General features: G+C 45.5%; 1 protein-coding gene across 1 annotated transcript in view; it reads left to right on the top strand.

Moving 5' to 3' along the window:
* Positions 1-17,930, top strand: part of LOC134539640 (uncharacterized) — a 560,732-nt gene extending 542,802 nt beyond the window's left edge. Inside the window, exons 10-14 of the mRNA XM_063381827.1 lie at positions 518-665; positions 2,806-4,253; positions 5,646-5,783; positions 7,844-7,960; positions 16,607-17,930. Coding sequence (XP_063237897.1) covers positions 518-665; positions 2,806-4,253; positions 5,646-5,783; positions 7,844-7,960; positions 16,607-16,684 — 1,929 coding nt within the window. The 3' untranslated portion in view covers positions 16,685-17,930. The remainder of the gene's footprint in view (positions 1-517; positions 666-2,805; positions 4,254-5,645; positions 5,784-7,843; positions 7,961-16,606) is intronic.
* The last annotated feature ends 3,155 nt before the right edge of the window (positions 17,931-21,085 follow it).

The following is a 21,085-nucleotide window of genomic DNA, read 5'->3' as shown; positions in this document are numbered from 1 at the left end:
ATATAATGAGGTTTATTTCATCTCGAAATGTGTCTATAATCTGCCACTGCATTTTTTTTTTTTTTTTTTTTACCTTTGGTGTATGCTTCGATCTTAACAAACTGCTTAGTAGCTTTAAACGTATTTCATATGGGTATGCAAAAATTACCATAGCCATGTGTGGTAGAAATTTACAATATCTTTCTAGTAATAGGCCTATTACAAACTATTTCTTGGAAACGTTTTCCAAAGGAATCTTTTAGAAAAGTACAGGAAATTATTTTTTTGTGTATATCAGTCTGTGTGTGCCTAATGACGGGAACAGATGTCAGTTCCCGTTATTCTGTATTTTCTGTTCTTGTTACAATTCACTGTTTGTCTGTTCTGTGATATTGGTTAAGACGGGCAATGGCATATGCCCACAAAAATGTTTTAAATCAAGCTTCACCCATTGCAAGAATCGTTCAAAGAACGGAAGTAACAAACATTTCAGGCAACACTATTATCCCTAGAACTGCATGCTACGTTATTGTTTCAGGTGGATTGGGAAAACGCGAGTGAGGATGAAGAAGCGGAAGAGACAGAGTACGATGATGACTGGGAAGAAGAACCAGAAGAGGAGCAGATGAACTACGAATCTGGCCACGAAACGAACAGAAGTTCCGATGCCCCAGCCTCTGGCAGACGTATGTATGGCAATACGATCCGTTAAAAATCTCTTAGAGCGAACGAAAGCATGCGATTGGTTCGCTATGTTATGAATCGTTTCTTCGAGAGTCGATTACTCGAGAGCTGAACACTATTTGGGAGAACGGGTACCGGGCAGTCTGCATTCGTTCGCGAAACGACTCCAAGAGCAAACGATAACTATTCAGAGAAAAAAGAGGGTTACATGAAAACGGGTGGGAGTGGGGATTAGCGACTCAAAAAGTTTCGCGTTACATTTATTATTAATGGATAGCCTAGGGTTTGTTTACTGAAATTATCGACTAAAGCATTGAAATGTGTTCACGATTTTTTTTTTTTTGTTAACAGTCTATCTACAGCTTGACATCTGGAATGTCAGCTGTCTGAACCGACCAGATTACGATAACCAGCCAGGAGACAAGGTCAGCTGCCTGGACGTAACGAATACTTGAATGGGTGGCTCTTCAGATGAGCCGTATCCCGTTGTCGGTGGTCAGAACTGAAGGAACGAAATGAAGTAATGTTCTGAACGAATAATTACACGGGGATGACTCAAATGTATCGATTTGGTCAATTGAATCGTTTAGCCCACCACTGTATGACAAGCCATAACAAAACAATAACTGTATTAATAATAAATGAAAAAAATAATTTTAAATTAGGGTAAATTAGGGGCCAAACGGAGGGATTAGGTTTTTTTCCCTCGAATAATTGGGTCATTATAAACTATGAGAGTTGATGAAATACAAATTAAATCTTGGTGGAATGAATGAGAGGGGGAACCAAAAGCACTCTAGGAAAAAAAAATCACACCTGTTCACTGCAACGTCCGCTACGTTTCCCATGTGTGAAAAATCCGGAACTTTATCTCGGTGGGAAGCGCATCCGGATTGCCTTAGTGCGAGGAAGGTGATCTGGCTACTGGACCATCGTGGCCCATGAATGATTGGAGTGCTCGTTTTGCTGAGAGTTCTCGCCAAGCAGTTAGAATTATGTATGCGGAAATCACTTGTTTTATTGTTAGCATTACGTACGTAGGAACCTCTGTTGGAAAAAAATTTTGCGCAAACTTAAAAAAAAATAAAGGTTCATAAAAAAAATTGGTTGTCTGTAAAGTCGGTTTACGGACGATAGTTTAACGTGACAACGTCATAACAAAACATTGATGAAATGATTGCATACTTTTATGAATAAAATTGAATCATTTTTATTGAATTATCACTATTTTGTATGGATACAAAGAAGGAGTGAAATGAAATCTACAATTTAATTGATAACTTTACTTTTATTTGCACTCATTAATTCAAATATATTTATTACTTTAACGAAGAGATTATTTTAACTATAACTTTTATACACGTTTGCTATTTAACTTCTTCCAATCTGTGTTATTCTGTTAAGGATAGGAAACGAATGGGAGTGTTTGATGTTTAATGTGCCTCGAAAAAGTCAAATCGATGGTTGTTCCAATCGAGTGGAAGAGAGATAGATGCGGCACAAGCGTACAATGAGCGTAACGGGACAATGTGCGTAACGGGACACTTTTTCGTGCGTGCAGCCGGCGTTCATCGATTTATTAGACGTCACGTCAAAAAAAAAGCAATTTGTGTTGTAAATATCATACATTTAAATCATCTGCTATGCATTTCCATGACCAGCTATGTAAACAACAGTCAAAATACCACAAATTACTGGTAAAACCATAACTGGTCAAAAATCATATAACCATTTTTTTTAATTTTTAAGTTTACAATACATATTGTTGTATGGTGTTAGTATCATAACTCACTACCTTCAATGAGTCCTGCAGTTTTACTTACATTTGTTGGGTGTATTGTAGAATGAGTTATTTAAAAATATAATTCCCAGTAAAGTTGTAATAAAATGTGACTTTCATATTTGTTTTTCTGGAAAGTTATAGTTTTGAGATACATTACCTGATATTTTCCGAAATAATGGAAAACGTCACAGTGTTTGGCTCGAGAGCAATTTAACGCTGGGCTGTTGAGAAAATACTGTGAGTTTTAGACTATTGTAATTCTGGTTCAATTTCAGTTTAAGCATGGTACAATATATATAATCTTCTGTAAACACGGACTTTTGAACATTGCTAAATTATAATTCTGTATCATTTTCTAGGTTCCAGTAGTGAGCACAGCATGCTTGGCACACCGGCCCTGGAGCCAAAATCTGGAACCACCTCGGAATCAGGAAGTTTCCGTTCAGAACATTGCTACACTGACAAAGGCTCAGGCCCGTCTTCTTCTCAACAAGTGGCTGCTTCTGAGGCAGAAAGAACGCAGTTCAAAACTTCTGCTTTGGCAGAAGGTGTCACATCTAAAGGCAGCGACGCAGCAGCAACACAACAAGAGAAATGCCAAGAAACTCATGGCAAAGAAAATCCTACTTCAGCAATTTGTGCGCCCTCTTCCTCTACAGTATTCGAAACTTCAAATCTCCTACCTCTTTCAGCTCCTCATATCTCATTGTCTGTCAAAGCTCTCAATTCCGATGTGCCGGACATCAGTGGGAAGAGAAAGCCGCACAAACCAGGAGACATCTCTCAACTGATTCCTCATTTGACAACTTCTACTAAGGCAAATGACTCTCAAAAATTGCACAATTCAGTTTCACAGCCTGACACTTCCTCAAATGAAGCTATTTTTCCCGAATCAGCAGCAGAAATCAGGCAAGCAATGATGAAACATCTTTATCAAAGTAACGTCCCAGGGCCCAGCACTGCCGAATCTCTACCTCCTCCAGTATTGAATCCCAGCGTTCATGCGCCAAACATGACTTCGTTCTTCCCAGTGCACGCGCAGATTCCACCAGCTGCATTATTCATGCCTTTCCCTCAAATTCCATACTTCTTGACTCCTGCGCCGGTGCAGAATCAATACTGTAATCAGGTCCACTTTCCAGAAAGAACTAATCAGCAGTCCAGTAATTTATTTGAGGGTTCGAAGACAGTTGATCCAGCTCGTGAAACTTCGCGTGTCACTAGATCAACCTCTCCTGTACGGTCGGATCACGAGAGGATACCACCACACCAGTCGATGCATGTCCCGCCTTCGCTTGCTCCCTCTCGGAACAGGTTCTTCGACCAACCTTCGGAAACCGTGTGCTCGGCAGGAGAGAATCCATCGCTGGCGGCCCATAAACAAACTCCCACGTTACCACCGACCAACAATTCCACGTGTGCTTCAGGAAAAGCGGGGAGTGGCGATGGGTCAAGCGACAGCTCTTTGAGCAGCAGAAATGACAACGTGGCACGGTCGGCAAACAAAGGTATCCAGGCAAACTTCACGAGTCGTCAAGTCAAAGGAGTCCAAGCCTGCGATGTTTTTGACGAGGTGAGGACTTTCAAAGAGAAGGTGAGGAGCTATCCGAGCGCCACCAGCTTCGTGTGGCGACGCAAGGAAGCTCTTCGTCGCCAAGCGGTGCCGAGCCCCATCGTCGAGGCGGTCAGCGAAAACTCCTCGACCTCCGACGAGAGCGGATGCACGCGAGACAGCGAACTGCCGCCTTCTGTGCTGCCGAACATGGCAGGATCTTCCACGACCACTGACGTCACACCCAGCTGCAGCGTGAGTACAACTATGTAGTGTTTTCTGCTGCATGTTTGTGAACTCTGATCGGAAACATTGTTTGGATATCATGCCAGAAATGTGAACAAATTTGAAAAGGAAATTTTCATCAACTGCCTTTTGTGGTACTAAACATCAGTGATGAGAGAGCTTTAAGGCTCTTTCTCATACGCCATGTTGATTTTTTGTTTATCATTATTACTATTACTTAAGTGTTATTTTTTAAATTTTAACATGATAACTCCCTTGCATTTATTGTTCTGCTACTAATATTTTCAACAGACATTCACTAAGTGTAATATAATGGGTGTAAAAAGTCACGCAATAATAGTAATTACAGAACACGTTTACGAATTTTTACACTCATTATATTAAATTTAGTGATCATCTGTTAAAATTTTTAGTTGCAGAACATCAAATGCAAGGGAGGAACCTATCATGTCAAAAATGCAGAAATAGCTCTTCAATAAAAGCAATGGCGAGAAAGCAAAAAAAAAAAAAATAAAAAAAAATAACAACATGGTGTGAGTGACTAAGCCTTAATACTGATAATAATGTCGTAATGGATAGTGATGGCAGTGAAGATAAAATTATTTACTAAAAACTTAGTAGTACTACCTATTTATTGGTTCCTCCAGAAACTGGTTCATGATTGAGGTGCCGGCCGCCATCTTTGTGACATCACAGCACCTCTGCACTTCAATGTTGAACCAGTTTCCGGAGAAACCGATGGATAATACTTAACCTACCTTCAGCCGTCGTCATTTATGGCAAAAATGATTATTGACGGAAAGAAACGATAAACTTTCCACTGGTCAGTATGAATTAAAATCAGGGCCGGATTTAGAGGTCTGGAAGCCTCGGGGCAACAACAATTTTTTTTCAGTCGAGTTTTCCAATAAATAATTTATTGTGAAATCAAGTAGATTCTCTTAGTATTTAAAAAAACATACATAAATATAATCTGAGACAAGAATTATATGAAATTAAATTTTAGTGTTAATGAATATTTCTGTTAATATTTAACACTAATATAATCATGTAGGATACAAAGTACCGTAGGTAAAGGTAAAACAGCGAAAAAAGAATATCAAAGGAAAATATGTGTACCAGTGTTCACTTGTCGAAATTTGAAAGATTTTTTTTCCGAAGTCTCTATTGTGGGGGCCCTCCGTTTGTGGAGGCCCCGGGACTTTCGCCCCGATTGCCCTCCCCTGAATCCGGCCCTGATTAAAATGTTAGTAATAATGGTAAATTTATAACAAAATGAAACTTGCCTGGTGCTGATGGAGATTGTAATGAAAACCGTTTACTGATAGAAATGATGAATTAAGGTTGGGGGTAGCTGATATCCTGAGGTTTGTGACTGTGTGTGTGCGTGTCGCTGGACAGGACCTGTCGGAAGGAGAGCTGTGCTTGTCGTCGGACAGCACGACGCCGCCTGCGCCCGCCGCCCCGCCACGCAGCCCCGGGGAAGTGAGCCAGTGTGACTGCAGCGAGGGCGAGGTGTGCCCCCACGGACGTCAGCGGGTGAGCCCGAGCCCTGGCCAGGGGGGTCCGGCCCCCTTCCCTTCAAGGGCTCACATTTAAAAAAAAAAAACATTGAAGACTATAAGAAAATTACAGCAACTTAGCTACATAAGGTCACGGAGAGTATTATTTTTAAGGGATTATTGTGAGCCTTATAGTTGGCTACAATCAGGGGCGCAACAACTAAATTTCCAAAGGGTTGGCAATATACCTTTTTATAAAGAATCATCGATCCCCCCTATTGAAGCGTGTTGGGGAGGGGGGGGGTCCAGGGGTTCTCCCCTAGGAAAATTTGTATTTCAAGGTGGAAAATGGTGCTATTTAAGCAGTTTTATTATCTAAAAATTGATTACACAGCACTTTCTTTGCCCCCGTTTGCCCCCACTTCAAAGTTTCAGAAGGAGGGGGGGGGGGGAAATTCCCAAGGCCCCCCCCCCTCCCCTGTTGTTGCACCCCTGGATTTAATACATGCATTTCCTTTCACATCTAGCCCAGCATGTCTCATACACAGAAGCGGCAGGTATCTCACGTGGTAGTTGTAGGCATGTCTTTCATAAAAACTTGACATTTGTGGTTCATGCACTAAATAACATTAATTTATATATATATATATATATATATATATATATATATATATATATATATGTGTGTGTGTGTGTGCGTGCGTGCGTGCGTGCGTGCGTGCGTGCGTGCGTGCGTGCGTGCGTGCGTGTGTAATTATGGCTTGTTTTAATGAAAACATCTAACAATTGACTCAAGATAAAGGTATTAAAAACAATTAAATAAAAACCAAATCATAAAAAGTTCAGTTTTCTTTTCTCTAGCAAAACCGTTACTTAACTTTCTACCGTGTAAACGTTGACTTCTAAACGTATACTTTCCCTGAGATTTTATTGTGATAATTTTCTTTGAAAACTAAATTGAAAATAAAACCTACTCATAAAAAAAATGTTTTAATGGTTGAACTGGTCTCCCTCCTTCAAAAAATCCTGGCTAGAGCCCTGCCCTGGCACTTCTTCATAATCAAATACCTACATATATTAGCGGTGAGGGCTGCATTCTTTGAAGTTATTATGTCGTCAGGGCGTAAAGAGGGCAGCGATAGGGAGTGGGGATACGAAGAAGGTGCTCATAAAGCCATTTGTTAAAGGAAGGATGCCCGTCCGAGTGTATTTTGCCCTATTTAAACAAATAAAACATAAATGAAATGATTTATAAATTAAATTCTCAAATGAGCACATCCAACAAAGCTTAAAAAAATACTTAAAAGATGGGAGGCAATTGAGATCTCTCCCCTGCCATGATCCGTCACTTACGGTACCTGTGACACTGTCGAACTTTCGCTCCCAACACCTTCCAATATGTTGTGTCAAATAAAGTAAACGTCACTACTGCAGCCATGTTTTTTTTGACAAGTTTAATGACTTTATTTTCTATCAAATATTTAGCATATAGAGAATGAAATTATATCCGTTTTCGTCCCAACGACAATTAAAGAGGCTAGAAAAGTGAAATAACTAAAATAATGTTCATATGAATGTTGTATGCGAAATAATTTCATGTGTAAAACAGAAACTATTTTTCTGTAACTTTAAAACATCACTGAACATTTGTTTTATTATGTAACAAATATTATTGTTAGTTAAATTTATAAATACACAAATAGCATAACAAGTTCAAAAATTCCATCCAGCACAAAAGTAAATTCATATTGAAAAGATTGAGATAGTATAAATAGATATATAAAAAATAGAATAAAAAGAACTTTGATAGTGTGGCATGATCGAAAACATATTTGAGGTTATCAGTCCAAATTTATTTGATAGAGAAAAATTGAATTCATTTTCAATCCAATACTTCCCCTCCAATTATATTGTCAAATGTAGTTGGAGACAAATATTTGACATTGTGACAGGGCCATTAGCTAGAAAGTTTGACCATAAGCGTGTTTTCTATGTGTGTGTTTGTGTGATTATGCAGACACCAGCATATGGGTCTGTAGTTGCATTGACCATTTTCCACTTGAAACTGATTAAGTCTCTGTTACTTCTTTGCTGCAGTTTCGCTCGCAAAGTGTAGGAGAACTGTTGCCGTGGAGAAGCGTGGGTCAGGTGACTGCACCCGTATCGCTGGCTTCGTCGGGATCAGATTCGACTCAGCGCGGCGATATTCCAGAGGTAAGATCGACAGTTTGCGAAGTAGGTAGGTGGTAGGGACCCCTATACAGTTTTTACTGGCATATGGAAAATGATTGCCTTCATTTTAAATTCTCTCATTGTTATATTTTTTTAGTTATAATTTAAAAAGTATTTCTTAATTCTCCAATACACAAAACCATGGGTACTATTTTTAATAATAATAATAATAATAATAATAATAATAGCAATAATAATATTAATAATAATAACAATATTTTTAATTAAAGAAATTCCAACTCATATCAGCATAAATGTTTTTCACGTTTGTATTTAGGTTGCAATTAATGTATGTGTCTTTAGATAACTTTATATTTAACCTTAGTAGGTAATTATCAACATACATTCTCACCTTCCATGTACACTTTAATTTAATTCTTATTGTGGCCTAAATAAACAGTACGTTATTTAAATAATGTTAATTCTGTGTGCTCCTGTAAGGGTGCAGAGTAATTTATCAGAACAGGAATAACTAAAATAAACACATATTGTTCTGTAGGTTGACGTCAGCCGGGGCTACGCCCCATGAGCCTAGTCAGTCTCCGTTTCCTCAACATTCCTCTCCCCTTCCCCGGCATTTGTACCGCCATGTACGTAGTCGTGTGTTTGAATTGCGCGCCACGAACTACCACAAGAGGGCGCTTAGAAGCAGTGCGGCGATCCCTAAAATTGCTATGTTAATATTAATTGTAAGCCTTTTTGTTGTTTTCATCCATCTTCGCCCCAGTGCTGTGTAATTTACTTGTGTTTTCTTTAATTTAAATATGTTACTTGAAATAACCACAGACGTTGCCCGGGCGGACCCGAACAGGCACGGACTTGGACGAGGGTAGGAATGTTTTTATATAAATTATCATTAATTAAGTAGATATTAACAAACTTTAAACTGTCAGTAATTTTTATATATTTTTTAATGTTGATCTGTAATTTGCTTAACTTTCGCCGGGGCACGGAATCGTAGGATATAGTAACGGTAATTGTGTTGGAGCGAAGGGCGCCATGTTGCCACCTGCGAGCGATGAGCTCAGCCCAGTCCATCTTCATCACTGACCGAGAGCAGACGCGCCAGCACCCCGGGGACTTCACCTTTGTTCTGCACTGACCAAGTAATTCTGTCTCGTTAAGTATTTCTGAATCTCTTTCGCTCGTCATCCTCGGGGCAGCTCTCGGCCAGCGGGCTGTTTAATTAATTAATTGTCTCAGTCGAGTTTTCAGCAATCGTGTAATAAGTAAATTTTGTAGCATGGCCACGTGTGTGGACCATGCCTTCACCTAAGTCGATTCGTGCCTCAGGCTTTTTCTACCGTGTAACGTGTAACGGACGTGGAGATAACGTGTTAGTGAAATTAAATCTGGGAATAAAATATAAACTGAGTATTTTATTTAACCACGTGGTGAGTGACTTAGCCTAGGAGTGTGGCGTGCCCGACGCCTAGAGCGGGCCAGGTCTGGAAAGGTAGGATAGAAAGGGCTGGTAACTCGTCCCCACTTGGGCTACGTAACGCCCTGAGAGAGAGATTCCGCCGGGTCCACGTGCCCTTCCACGTGGTGGCGCCCATATTTAACATCTTAAATTCACCGGTAACGCGCGAGCAGCCCTCAAATGGCGCCCAAGAGCGTGGGGCGAGTTACATCTTCCGCGAAAACCAGACCTGTACGAGCGTGTGAGATAGGCGGTTGTTACGCGGAGCGCGCGGAACTAAAGTTCGCGCTGGAACTATTGTTCGCGCGGAGCGTATAGCGGGACTCTGGCGCGCCGGCCACGTGACCAGCCGGGCGCGCGCTTCCAGGAATTCGCTGCGAGCAGCCAGGTGGCCGCATTCCTCGCGACAACAGCAGCCGGGCCAGGTCAGTGTGTGTGTGTACCGCCATCCGCGTCGCGTCGCGTAGCGAAGGGAAGAGGGGCAATCGACCGGCCTCACCACCACACGACCATGTCGGACAACCACGGACTTGACAAAAATCCGGGCGCGATTAAGGCAAGTGAGTTGTTTCAAAAGAATAGCTTATATTGTGTTATGTGCGCGCGACCGCGCCAGGTGAGCGGGACGGCGATTTCTTCGTGGACGGACACGTGCGTGTGCGTAGGACAGTATGAAGCGCAGCCGAACCACGAGCAGGCAGAACGGGCGGATCAGTTTGAGGCGGGACACGGGAAGTGCACGGATGCGGAGTGTGAGGGCAAGACGCGGGAGGGAGGCTGGTGCCGGAACTGTCGCGCGTTCAAGCACACGGCGTGTCTCGCGAAGTCCGAAATAATCTCCTTTCAAGACGGGTGGTACACGTGCCAGTGGTGCCACCACGTGAGAATAGCGGGCCCGTCAGGCCGCAGCCCGGTGAGAGACGCCGCCGACACACCACGGAGCAGGGTACCTCTCATAGGACACGTGGAGCTACCGGAATTTGCGGGCAGAACCAGCGACGATCCGCGGAGATTTGTACACGCGTGTCGGGAACGCCTGAATCGCTACGGAGTGCCGGAGTGTGAGTGGGCGAACAGGGTGAGCACCGCGCTCAAAGGCGACGCCAAGACGTGGTGGCAGATCGTCCAGGAGTATGACATGCCGTGGACCGAGTTCGCGAGATTGTTCGAGGCCAGATTCGCGGACGTGAAGACAGAGATGAGAGTGCGGACGGAGCTGTATTGTCTCGAGCAAGGCGCGACGGAGGCGGCGGAGGCGTTTATCATGAAAAAAATACGTCTGTACAAGCGGCTGTTTCCCGGAGAAGAACCTACCGGAGTGCTGGAGCGGGTAGTTGAGCTGATGCGCCCGGAATTTCGCCCGTATTTACGCCCGATGACGCGGCGTCCGGCAGAGGAGTTCGTCCAACAGGCGCGCGTCTTAGAGCAGGACCTACGAGCTGTCAGACCGACCAGGATCCACGCCACCCTGAGCACCAAGCAGGAAGACACGACGCCCGCCGACACCAAGGCGCTGGTGCCCTACACGGCGCCCACCCGAGACCAAGCTAGGCGCGACGAACCCGGACCGAGCGGCCACGCGCAGCTGACATGGCGGAGACGGACTACCGGCGGCAGCCCACCACCTCAGTGCCACACGTGTCCACCAGGCACGTTCCATTGGCACGAGAACTGCCCGGTGAGGAACAAGTTCCGGCCTGACTTCGCGGCGCAGCAGCCGTCGGGAAACGGACGGCAAGGGGGCGGCGCGCTAAGACAGCCCACCTCCCCCGCCTCACCTAACAACAACAGACCTACGGCGGCGGGGCCTCTCCTGGGTCACGTGGGAGCGGCGGAGGCCGACCTGTTGCGCATTCCGGTGGTTGTCAACGGGCGCGCAGTCCACGCGCTTGTTGACACCGCCGCCAGCCACAACTGTGTGGCGGCACGCGTGATTGGCCGTGACAACTTCGAGTACCACCCGGGCCAACTCCAGCTGGCTACCACGGGGGACGCCTGCTACACCCAGGGCGTCGCGACGCTGGAGGTGGACGTGCGGGACCAACGGTCCGTCACGACGGCGCTGGTGGTGGAGCAGTTACGTGATGACGTCATTCTGGGGCTACCCTGGCTCTACGAGCAGCACGCAGCCATCGACATCCGGGCCGGCTGCGTCCACGTCGGCACCCAGGGGCGGCGGACCATCCACGGGCTGGGTAAGCCTACTCCACCAGCAGTAAACCAGGTCAGTCTCGACGAGTTCCAGCACGGAGTTCCCCCCGAGTTTCGTGCTACCATCCAGCAGGTCCTCGATCATCAGTGTAATGTGTTTGCGTCCGCGGACCCGCTGAAACGTACCACCATAGCTGAGCATGCCATCCCGACCCATCCTCACGAGCCAATGTTTATCCCACCCGGTAGTTACGGCCACGTTGGTAAACAGACCATCCTAGACCAGGTTCAGGACATGTTGCATGACGGGATAATTGAGCCTAGCGAAAGTCCGTATAATTTCCAGGTCGTGTTGGCAGAAAAAAAAGACGGGAAACTACGCTTCTGTGTCAATTTCAAACCTATCAATAGAGTGACAATTAATGCCCCACCCCCCCTGCTGAACATGGCCGACACACTTTCAGGCCTGGGTAACGCCAAGATATTTTCTTCCCTCGACCTAAAATCTGGGTATTGGCAGGTGCCGATACGTCCGGCGGACCGACCCAAGACGGCGTTCACAGCCCCAGACGGGCGGAGATTTCAGTTTTGCGCGATGCCATTCGGCCTACAGGACGCCCCCGCTACCTTCCAAGGGATGATGACACGGGTCTTAGACAACTACTCGGGCAAGTTTGCGGCCGCGTATCTGGACGACATAATTGTTTGGTCTCAGACGTGGGAAGAACATGCGCATCATTTAGCATTAGTCTTGGAACGCCTGGCGAGCCATGGTCTGACATGCAATCGCGAAAAATGCCACCTGGGGACCACAGAACTAGATTTCCTGGGCTTAGTGGTTAACGCGGACGGAAACCGACCCACGGAAAAACAGCTGAGTGTAATTATCAACAAGGAGCCCCCACGCACGCGCAAGCAACTGCAAAAGTTCTTGGGGCTAGCTAACTGGCTGCGAGCCTTCGTCCCAGAGTTCTCGGTAGTAGCGGCGCCGATGACAGAACAGCTGTCACCCAAACGTCCGTTCAGGTGGACCGTGGAAGCCCAGAACGCTTTTGACGAGCTAAAACGCAGATTTCAACAGTGCCACTTACTCGCGCGGCTGGACCCAGGCAGACCCCTGATCGTACAAACAGACGCGAGCGAGAAGGGCATCGGGGCCATCCTGTTACAACTCGGCGACGACGGCGAGCCTCGGGTGATTGAATATGCAAGCGCCAAGTTCGGCGACGTCGAGCAGCGGTATAGCGTGAACGAGCGTGAGTGTCTAGGCGTAGTTTGGGCCCTCAGACGCTACCGCCCACACCTGGAGGGGCAGAAATTCGTACTGAGAACTGACAGCCAATGTCTCAAATGGCTGGCCACGATGCAGGGGCGACGTTCGAAGCTGACGCGTTGGGCCATGCTTCTACAGGCCTTAGATTTCGAAGTCGAGCATGTACCGGGAAAACAGAACGAACTAGCGGACGAGCTGTCGCGAGATCCGGACGTCACCGTCACAGCCTGTGACGATGCGGAGTGGGAGGAGCTTTTGCCACCACCCAGCGGGCGCATACCCAGGACCCCGCGCACCCCGACAACCCAAGCCGCATTGTGTGCCCTAAACCTTAACGTCACACCGACATTACCGCCAGGCGCGGAGCTTGATGACTTAGACGCCTACGTGCGAGCGGCCCAACTCACGGACACAGACACACAGGAGATCGTGCGCCGTTGCGGGAGCGGAGAATGTGAAGGCTACCGTGTATTGGACGGGACACTGCAGGCGCGACCTAAGGGGACAGCTGGCCAATGGCGGACGTTCGCGCCAGCCGCCACCCGCCGGGAGGTGTTTGACATGTATCACGTGAACAGGCTAGCCGGACACCCCGGCGCAGACCAGACGCGACGCGATCTGCGGGAACAGTTCTACTGGCCAGGGGTAAACAAGTTTGTACGGGACTGCGTGAGGAGATGTAAACATTGCCAGAGGCACAAGGCGCGCCGCACCGACGGGACAGCCCAGCAGGTACCCAGGCAGCCCACCGAGCCATTCCATACAGTCGCCATAGACCTAATGGGACCATATCCCCGCACGCCCCGAGGGAAAAGATTTTTGTTGGTGGTGACAGACTGCTACACGCGTTGGGTGGAGGCCTACCCCCTGGCGAACATCCGCGCCGGCACCATTGCACGCAGCCTGGAAACGGAGTTTTTTCCTAGGTGGGGGTACCCCCGGGTCCTGTTGTCGGACAATGCCACCCAATTTGTCGGGCGCCGGTGGGCGCAGCTGGGGAGAAAATGGCGGGTAATCCTACACACCACCCCCGTGTACCACCCCCGCGCGAACCCCACGGAACGACGCAACCAAGAGGTGAAGGTTCAACTGCGGTTGAGGCTCGCGGATGACCACGCCCAATGGGACACGCACATCCCGGACGTTCTGTACTGCATCCGGCGACGGGTGAACGCGGCAACCGGCGAAACACCAGCCACCATGGTCCAGGGGCGGAACCTCACCCTCCCCGGGGAATATCACGTGCGGCAACAACAAACGGACCCGGACGTAGAGAGCCCCGAAGGACGCCTGAGGCGATTGGCCGAGACGCACGATAGGGCGCGACGTAACCAGGCAGCTTACCAAGCACAACGCACACCCGAGACGACCCGCCCGCCCCCTGAACTGAAACCAGGCCAGCTGGTTTACGCGAGGCTCCACCCCCTCTCCTCCGGCCGACGCAACTTCTGCGCCGGCCTGGCGCCAAAGTGGTTTGGCCCGGTGGCGGTGGTCAAGGCGGGGCCCACGGCGGTCGTGATAAAGTTACCCTCAGGCCGGGCCGCGAAATATCACCGGGACGATGTGCGCTTGGCACAGGAAGAGACGGAGGCGGCGGACGAGGCGGAGACGGGGCAGGAAGAGACGGAGGCGGCGGACGAGGCGGAGACGGGGCAGGAAGAGACGGAGGCGGCGGACGGGGCGGAAGAGACGGAAACGAGACGTGACGGAGCAGGGACGCGGCAGAGAGAGACGGAGGCGGCGGACGAGACAGACGGGAGGGCGGCCGCACAGCTGGTCACGTCCACCCCAACAGACGGGGGCGGGTTCAGAGGCTTCCCGGACCTGGGGGCGGGACAGGCGACGCCCCTCGCAGTCACAGATGTCCGGCCGAGGCGGCTGTTCGAAGACTCGGGGAGTGACGTCTCGCCTTTCAGGGGATTTCTCAGGGACACGCCCGGAGTGACGGAGGGCCAGTCGACATCCCAACCACTGATAAGGTGGCCGGAGGAAGTAGAGAGTAGGCCGGGTTCGCCGGACGAGCCATTATGGCCGCTGCATTACTCGTTGGCAGACTCCACGTTCAGGGTGACAGTAACCGAACCGCAGGAAGACGAAACACCGCGGGAAGAGAGGGGAGACCGGGCGTCACAAGACCCAGTTCCGGCTCCGCGATACACGCTACGACCCCGAGGGATCGCGAGGAAGCACAGCTGTTGTTGATAAGGGGGCGACCACGCCCACAGGCGACCCAGCGGAAACGTCGACATGACCGGCTATTCGAGGGGGGGGCAATTGACGTCAGCCGGGGCTACGCCCCATGAGCCTAGTCAGTCTCCGTTTCCTCAACATTCCTCTCCCCTTCCCCGGCATTTGTACCGCCATGTACGTAGTCGTGTGTTTGAATTGCGCGCCACGAACTACCACAAGAGGGCGCTTAGAAGCAGTGCGGCGATCCCTAAAATTGCTATGTTAATATTAATTGTAAGCCTTTTTGTTGTTTTCATCCATCTTCGCCCCAGTGCTGTGTAATTTACTTGTGTTTTCTTTAATTTAAATATGTTACTTGAAATAACCACAGACGTTGCCCGGGCGGACCCGAACAGGCACGGACTTGGACGAGGGTAGGAATGTTTTTATATAAATTATCATTAATTAAGTAGATATTAACAAACTTTAAACTGTCAGTAATTTTTATATATTTTTTAATGTTGATCTGTAATTTGCTTAACTTTCGCCGGGGCACGGAATCGTAGGATATAGTAACGGTAATTGTGTTGGAGCGAAGGGCGCCATGTTGCCACCTGCGAGCGATGAGCTCAGCCCAGTCCATCTTCATCACTGACCGAGAGCAGACGCGCCAGCACCCCGGGGACTTCACCTTTGTTCTGCACTGACCAAGTAATTCTGTCTCGTTAAGTATTTCTGAATCTCTTTCGCTCGTCATCCTCGGGGCAGCTCTCGGCCAGCGGGCTGTTTAATTAATTAATTGTCTCAGTCGAGTTTTCAGCAATCGTGTAATAAGTAAATTTTGTAGCATGGCCACGTGTGTGGACCATGCCTTCACCTAAGTCGATTCGTGCCTCAGGCTTTTTCTACCGTGTAACGTGTAACGGACGTGGAGATAACGTGTTAGTGAAATTAAATCTGGGAATAAAATATAAACTGAGTATTTTATTTAACCACGTGGTGAGTGACTTAGCCTAGGAGTGTGGCGTGCCCGACGCCTAGAGCGGGCCAGGTCTGGAAAGGTAGGATAGAAAGGGCTGGTAACTCGTCCCCACTTGGGCTACGTAACGCCCTGAGAGAGAGATTCCGCCGGGTCCACGTGCCCTTCCACGTGGTGGCGCCCATATTTAACATCTTAAATTCACCGGTAACGCGCGAGCAGCCCTCAAGGTTGTGCATTTATGTGCAAATTGATCATTTTAAAATTTACTTTATTAGGCCAGTTACTTCATTTTTTGACTTTTCAATTAGATTTTTTTTGTACCTACATTAATCAAAAATTTCAGAGAAAAAAAGTTTTGAAATAATAGTAAACATTGGCAGTAATCAATATTTAAGCAATAATGCATGAGAACTTAAGTAACGGTATTATAATTATTTAGATCACTTTTATTTACTTATGGTTTAAGCCTTTGAAAATATGTAAAGGTGAATAATTTTTAGTTACTTTCTGTGCTCATTTTTTACTCTTTATAGGGTAATTTAAACTAATTGTACTAGAAACAAAAGATTTCACCTATATGGCTATGTGCACAGATTCCCCTGTATTGTGTACTACATATTATGTTTTCAGATGCAGAGTTCCAACCTCAGCAGCTCATGCGATGCTGCATTAGATTCATTCGAGATGACTCGTGAATGTTTTTGGTGATGCTCTTGTAGCACCCTGGAACTCATTATGTATTTTCCCGGTACCATATCAGGGCTGTCCGCATTATTTTAAGATATACATTTTCATTGATAGAGAAATATTGCAGTATAAGTTGTTGAGGATGTAATTTAAAAAAACATTACATCCTCTCAATGGGTGCAATTAAACTAACTCAGTAGTTTGATCATATTGAAACCCAGAATATGAGTAGGCCTAGAAGAAAATAGTCGAAATAACAGTAATTACTTAACTACCTCCCTCCACTGACAATGTGTCTCTAGTCTTTCTTTAATGACTTCTACTTTTGTACGCAGTCGTCCTTAATATGCATTACTTATAAAAACACACCTGTTGAGAATTGTCTGTAGAAAAACGCATGCACACACACACACACACACATATATACATATAGTGTCTGTGTATGCACGCGTGCACGTGTTTGTCACTTCAAAATTTTGTATGATGTTATTACAAAGGAAGAACTAAGTGTAAATAAAAATATATTTCTGTTAAAATATTGAAAAACTCTAATGATTTCCGAACTAGATATGTTGGTAAAACTGCTGGCATTCGACCATTGTATTCCATCTAAGGCTTAGCCGACTGTTGACTAAGGAGTTACGTACCCAGAAGGCCACAGGAATGACAGCCCTCCTGTCAACGAAGCAGAAATCTCAATGAACTTCAGGAGCTTAGGATGCAGATGTTTGGCAATACAAAGACAAATTCGCCAAACTGGACATTGTCATGTAGTTGGCTGTACTACAGTTCAATGCTGTACAGAAGGAACAGCGTGGGGATGAAGAAGTCATGTGCATCCACAGGCTCAGACAAGGCACATCATCATGTGTCCAGTCTCAGCTGAGTGTTCTGGTCATATCCTCTATATCAGCAGCTGCTACTTGCTTGAAATGTATAGGTGCCTATTGTTGTCATACTTTTCTCTCCAATCGTAGTCTGTTTCCTGAACCTCCGATCAGGTTACTGGCCCCGAATGGCTGAGTTCACCCCTGCTCGTCGAGAGAGGGGAAAAATACCGTCTTTGTTAGGAAGTCTTCGCTCCCCGCCGATCAGAGGCGGATATGCACGCGAACTCGGGAATTATAGTATGTATACACAACAGTGCTAAGTAGGACAAATGTACTCGCGGAGTCATGAACAGCCGTCGGTAGAGGCTGAGGTGCCACACCAGAAGGACATCACCACCATTATGCTAACTGAGGCTCTCTGGCGCCCGGCAAACCCATCACTTCCTCAGCCCCGATCCGGCCTAGCAGCCGAGACAACAGCACAACACTATGTAGCATTGTGGACTGAATGGGTGGTGCTAATACAATGCAGACAGCCGTAAAAGTACTGGATCGGTGGTGATTCACCAGTGAATACGTAGTTGCTAATGCACAACAATGTATTGCATGCTTCGACCACAAATGAAATCATAGGACCACCTAAAATATGCAAATGTTTATCGTGGGCCAAGTTCTGATGACTGCACACTATGGCATACTGCATGTCACTCAGGTGCTTCAGAAAATTAGAAAAGAAAAAGGCTGGTCATGCATTGGGATGTTCATGGTTGTGTCTATCCCTATCACAAAAAAAGAATGAAGTGATTTATTTATTTATTTATTTATTTTCTTAGCACCCAATAGACTCAGTTGATGAGCAGTGGCTCTCTGAATATAGGGCTTGTCAACATGAGCTACATACAAATGTCGCAAAAAAAACACACAAAATCCTTTATACAGTTACATAACCATTAACGTTGTGAGATCATTCTGCAAAAAAAAATCAAGTAGTGGCATTCCTATAAGTCGTAATGGTGGGGATGTAATCTGTATTACATGTACAAACTTGATAGCGTACACAATCAGATGAGAAGTTGTACCTCAGGCAAGGCTTCATCTCATTCTTGATGGATATCCGACAATTTACAGCAGAGACGTAAGTATATAGGGTTCACTTCGCTGGGGACAGACATTGTGATTAGTGCCCAGGTTCCTTCCCCCCTTTTTCCTAATTCTTCCCAACAGTAATAGAAGTACCATGCATAATTTGTTTTGCATCAGTTTACATATCATGTAAAATTTTAAATTAAATTTTTTTTCAAATCAGTGTATTTACCAGAAGAGTGCAAGTTTTATTTCACATAATATATTCATAAAGTGTTCAAGGTTTAATGGATAAAACACACATTGTTAAATTACAATATTGAAAAATTATTTGACAAAGCACAGAAACTAAACTTAGGTACTTTTAATGTTGTACCTATTACCTAAATCCTATACATATGATATCCATTTTTCTATTCACCTTATAGTTTAAACATTTGTAACGTACAAAAAATTTATCGGCCCATTCTACACCCCTCTTAACGGTGCCGGGCTGCCCCTCTCCCCCCGGCTCACTATATCCATTCTTGGTTAATGGGCATAACGTGGAGATACTTGTATATCGAGTGGAGGGTGCTACAGAACACTTTATGGAAAGTCACGTCATGTAACAAACCGGCAGAAGGAGTAACCAAGATTATGTGCTACTGTGTATCAACCAGGGAGACCATACCCTGTGGGACTATTCACATGTTGCTGTGGCTCTTTGGTAATAAACAAATCAAATACCACTATGGAAAAGTTTGCTTGCCAAACTTCTTTGAGGCCAAACCCAATATCTATTGTAAGTACCTAGAGGCTAGAGAGCACCAAATTATCTACATATTAGTCCGATTTATTTAGCAACGAAACATTGTAACACAGTTGCACTACACTCACCCTTCAGGAGAACATTGTTCGATTTGCATGGTTTTGAAGTAACTATACTGTGGCGGTACATCGCGAAGGCATCTACCGCACTACGCCAACCGTGCGGCTATCAGCACCGGCTGTCCCGTCAGTGTTTGTTCACCCCTGGGCCAGAGAACAGCGCGCACCCTCCAGGAGTCCCGTTAGCCCGGATGCCAAGGGGATTATCACCCCTCCTCCGCGCGGGCTAGCAGGCTGGCGAGGAGGAAAGGAGAGACAGTTCCAGTCTGTCTCTTAGACGAGTGGGCTGTTGTGCACTGTACACAGATGTAAATTTGCTAGCGCACTCTACGGCGCAAATAAATAGTGTGCAGCAGCAGACCTATCTGTTTATTATAGCATGGCCTACCTGCCCCTCCTGAATAATCAGTAGCCTCCTGGCTACATATACCAATCCGATAAATTATGGCATGATTTAAAGAAGTATGTTACAGGTTCGAAGTAGCATTGTTTACTTTTAGGGAATTTTTATTTCAGTGCACACGCAATGGCAATAGAACTTGTGTAGCGTTAAATACAATGAAACGAATTAATAATGTTATGAATCAACAAGCAACATTATGTTCTTTCCTTAATAGCTATTTGCTTCCTTCACTGCGTATTTATTTCTGATGACACCCTTGAGTTCAGTGTTAAACATTATTTTATGCCATCCTGCATTTCAGCAGCAGCTCTGGAGAGTAAAGCTATAAGCTTTCAGGTTAGTTTACCTTGCATGTACTAGTGGCAAATCATGGCAGACAGGCATTTAGCAAACAACAGAGTCGAGAATAATGTTATCAGGTTAAATAATCTTTATAATAATAGAAAATGTTAAGTTTATGCTTCTTTTAAATCTTATAACTAAAATATATCTCGCAAAAAAAAATATTACGTATGTTGTTAGCATCTACTTAGGAATGTTATGCCCAAGTCCTATTATGTGAACAATGTGGTAGGTACTTGAATATTTTGAACTTAATTTTATGTTGTTTGATCTCAATACATTATTCAATATTTATTTAAATGTACTTAAAATGTATTTAGAAAATATTTGTATGGTGAATTGATTTAAACAGGGGCAGTGTCTTGATATAAAAGGTAGTTAGCACACACACTTATCTGATTGGATAACGAATGATTTTTTTTTAATGCACTCTTTTGAAGAAAAAAAATTGATTAGCATCCTGTTTTCCTGGAACAAATTAGTGTTACTTCGAGGGGCGGGTGTAATGCAGCAACATCAAAATGTCACACTTTTGCCATTTTTTGTGGATTTTTTATGGAATGGCTGCCTTAGGTTTTGTGGTTGCACATTGTGCACCAAAAAATAATGTTAAACAGAAATAGTAAGAGTTTCAGACACTGAATGTGAGAGGAAGGAAGAACTTACGGAGAAGACTTCAATAACTGGGGTGAATGAGGAGGAGGGGTACTATTTGTAATCGGAAGTGTATCAAATCAATCATTGATAAAATAAATGCCTTATTTTTTCAGGTTTGTATTTAATAACAGTTAAATATATTAAGGAGACTAATATTAAAACATGTATTTTATTTTTAAAAACCTTTATAATTTGTAATAATGTAAATGATAATCAAACGTTTTGAATGCAAGATGG

Source organism: Bacillus rossius, chromosome 15, assembly GCF_032445375.1.
Source record: "Bacillus rossius redtenbacheri isolate Brsri chromosome 15, Brsri_v3, whole genome shotgun sequence".
In the NCBI taxonomy this organism is placed as follows: Eukaryota; Metazoa; Arthropoda; class Insecta; order Phasmatodea; family Bacillidae; genus Bacillus; species Bacillus rossius.
The sequence above is the reverse complement of the archived record's forward strand: the minus strand, read 5'-3'. Positions and strand labels throughout refer to the sequence as shown.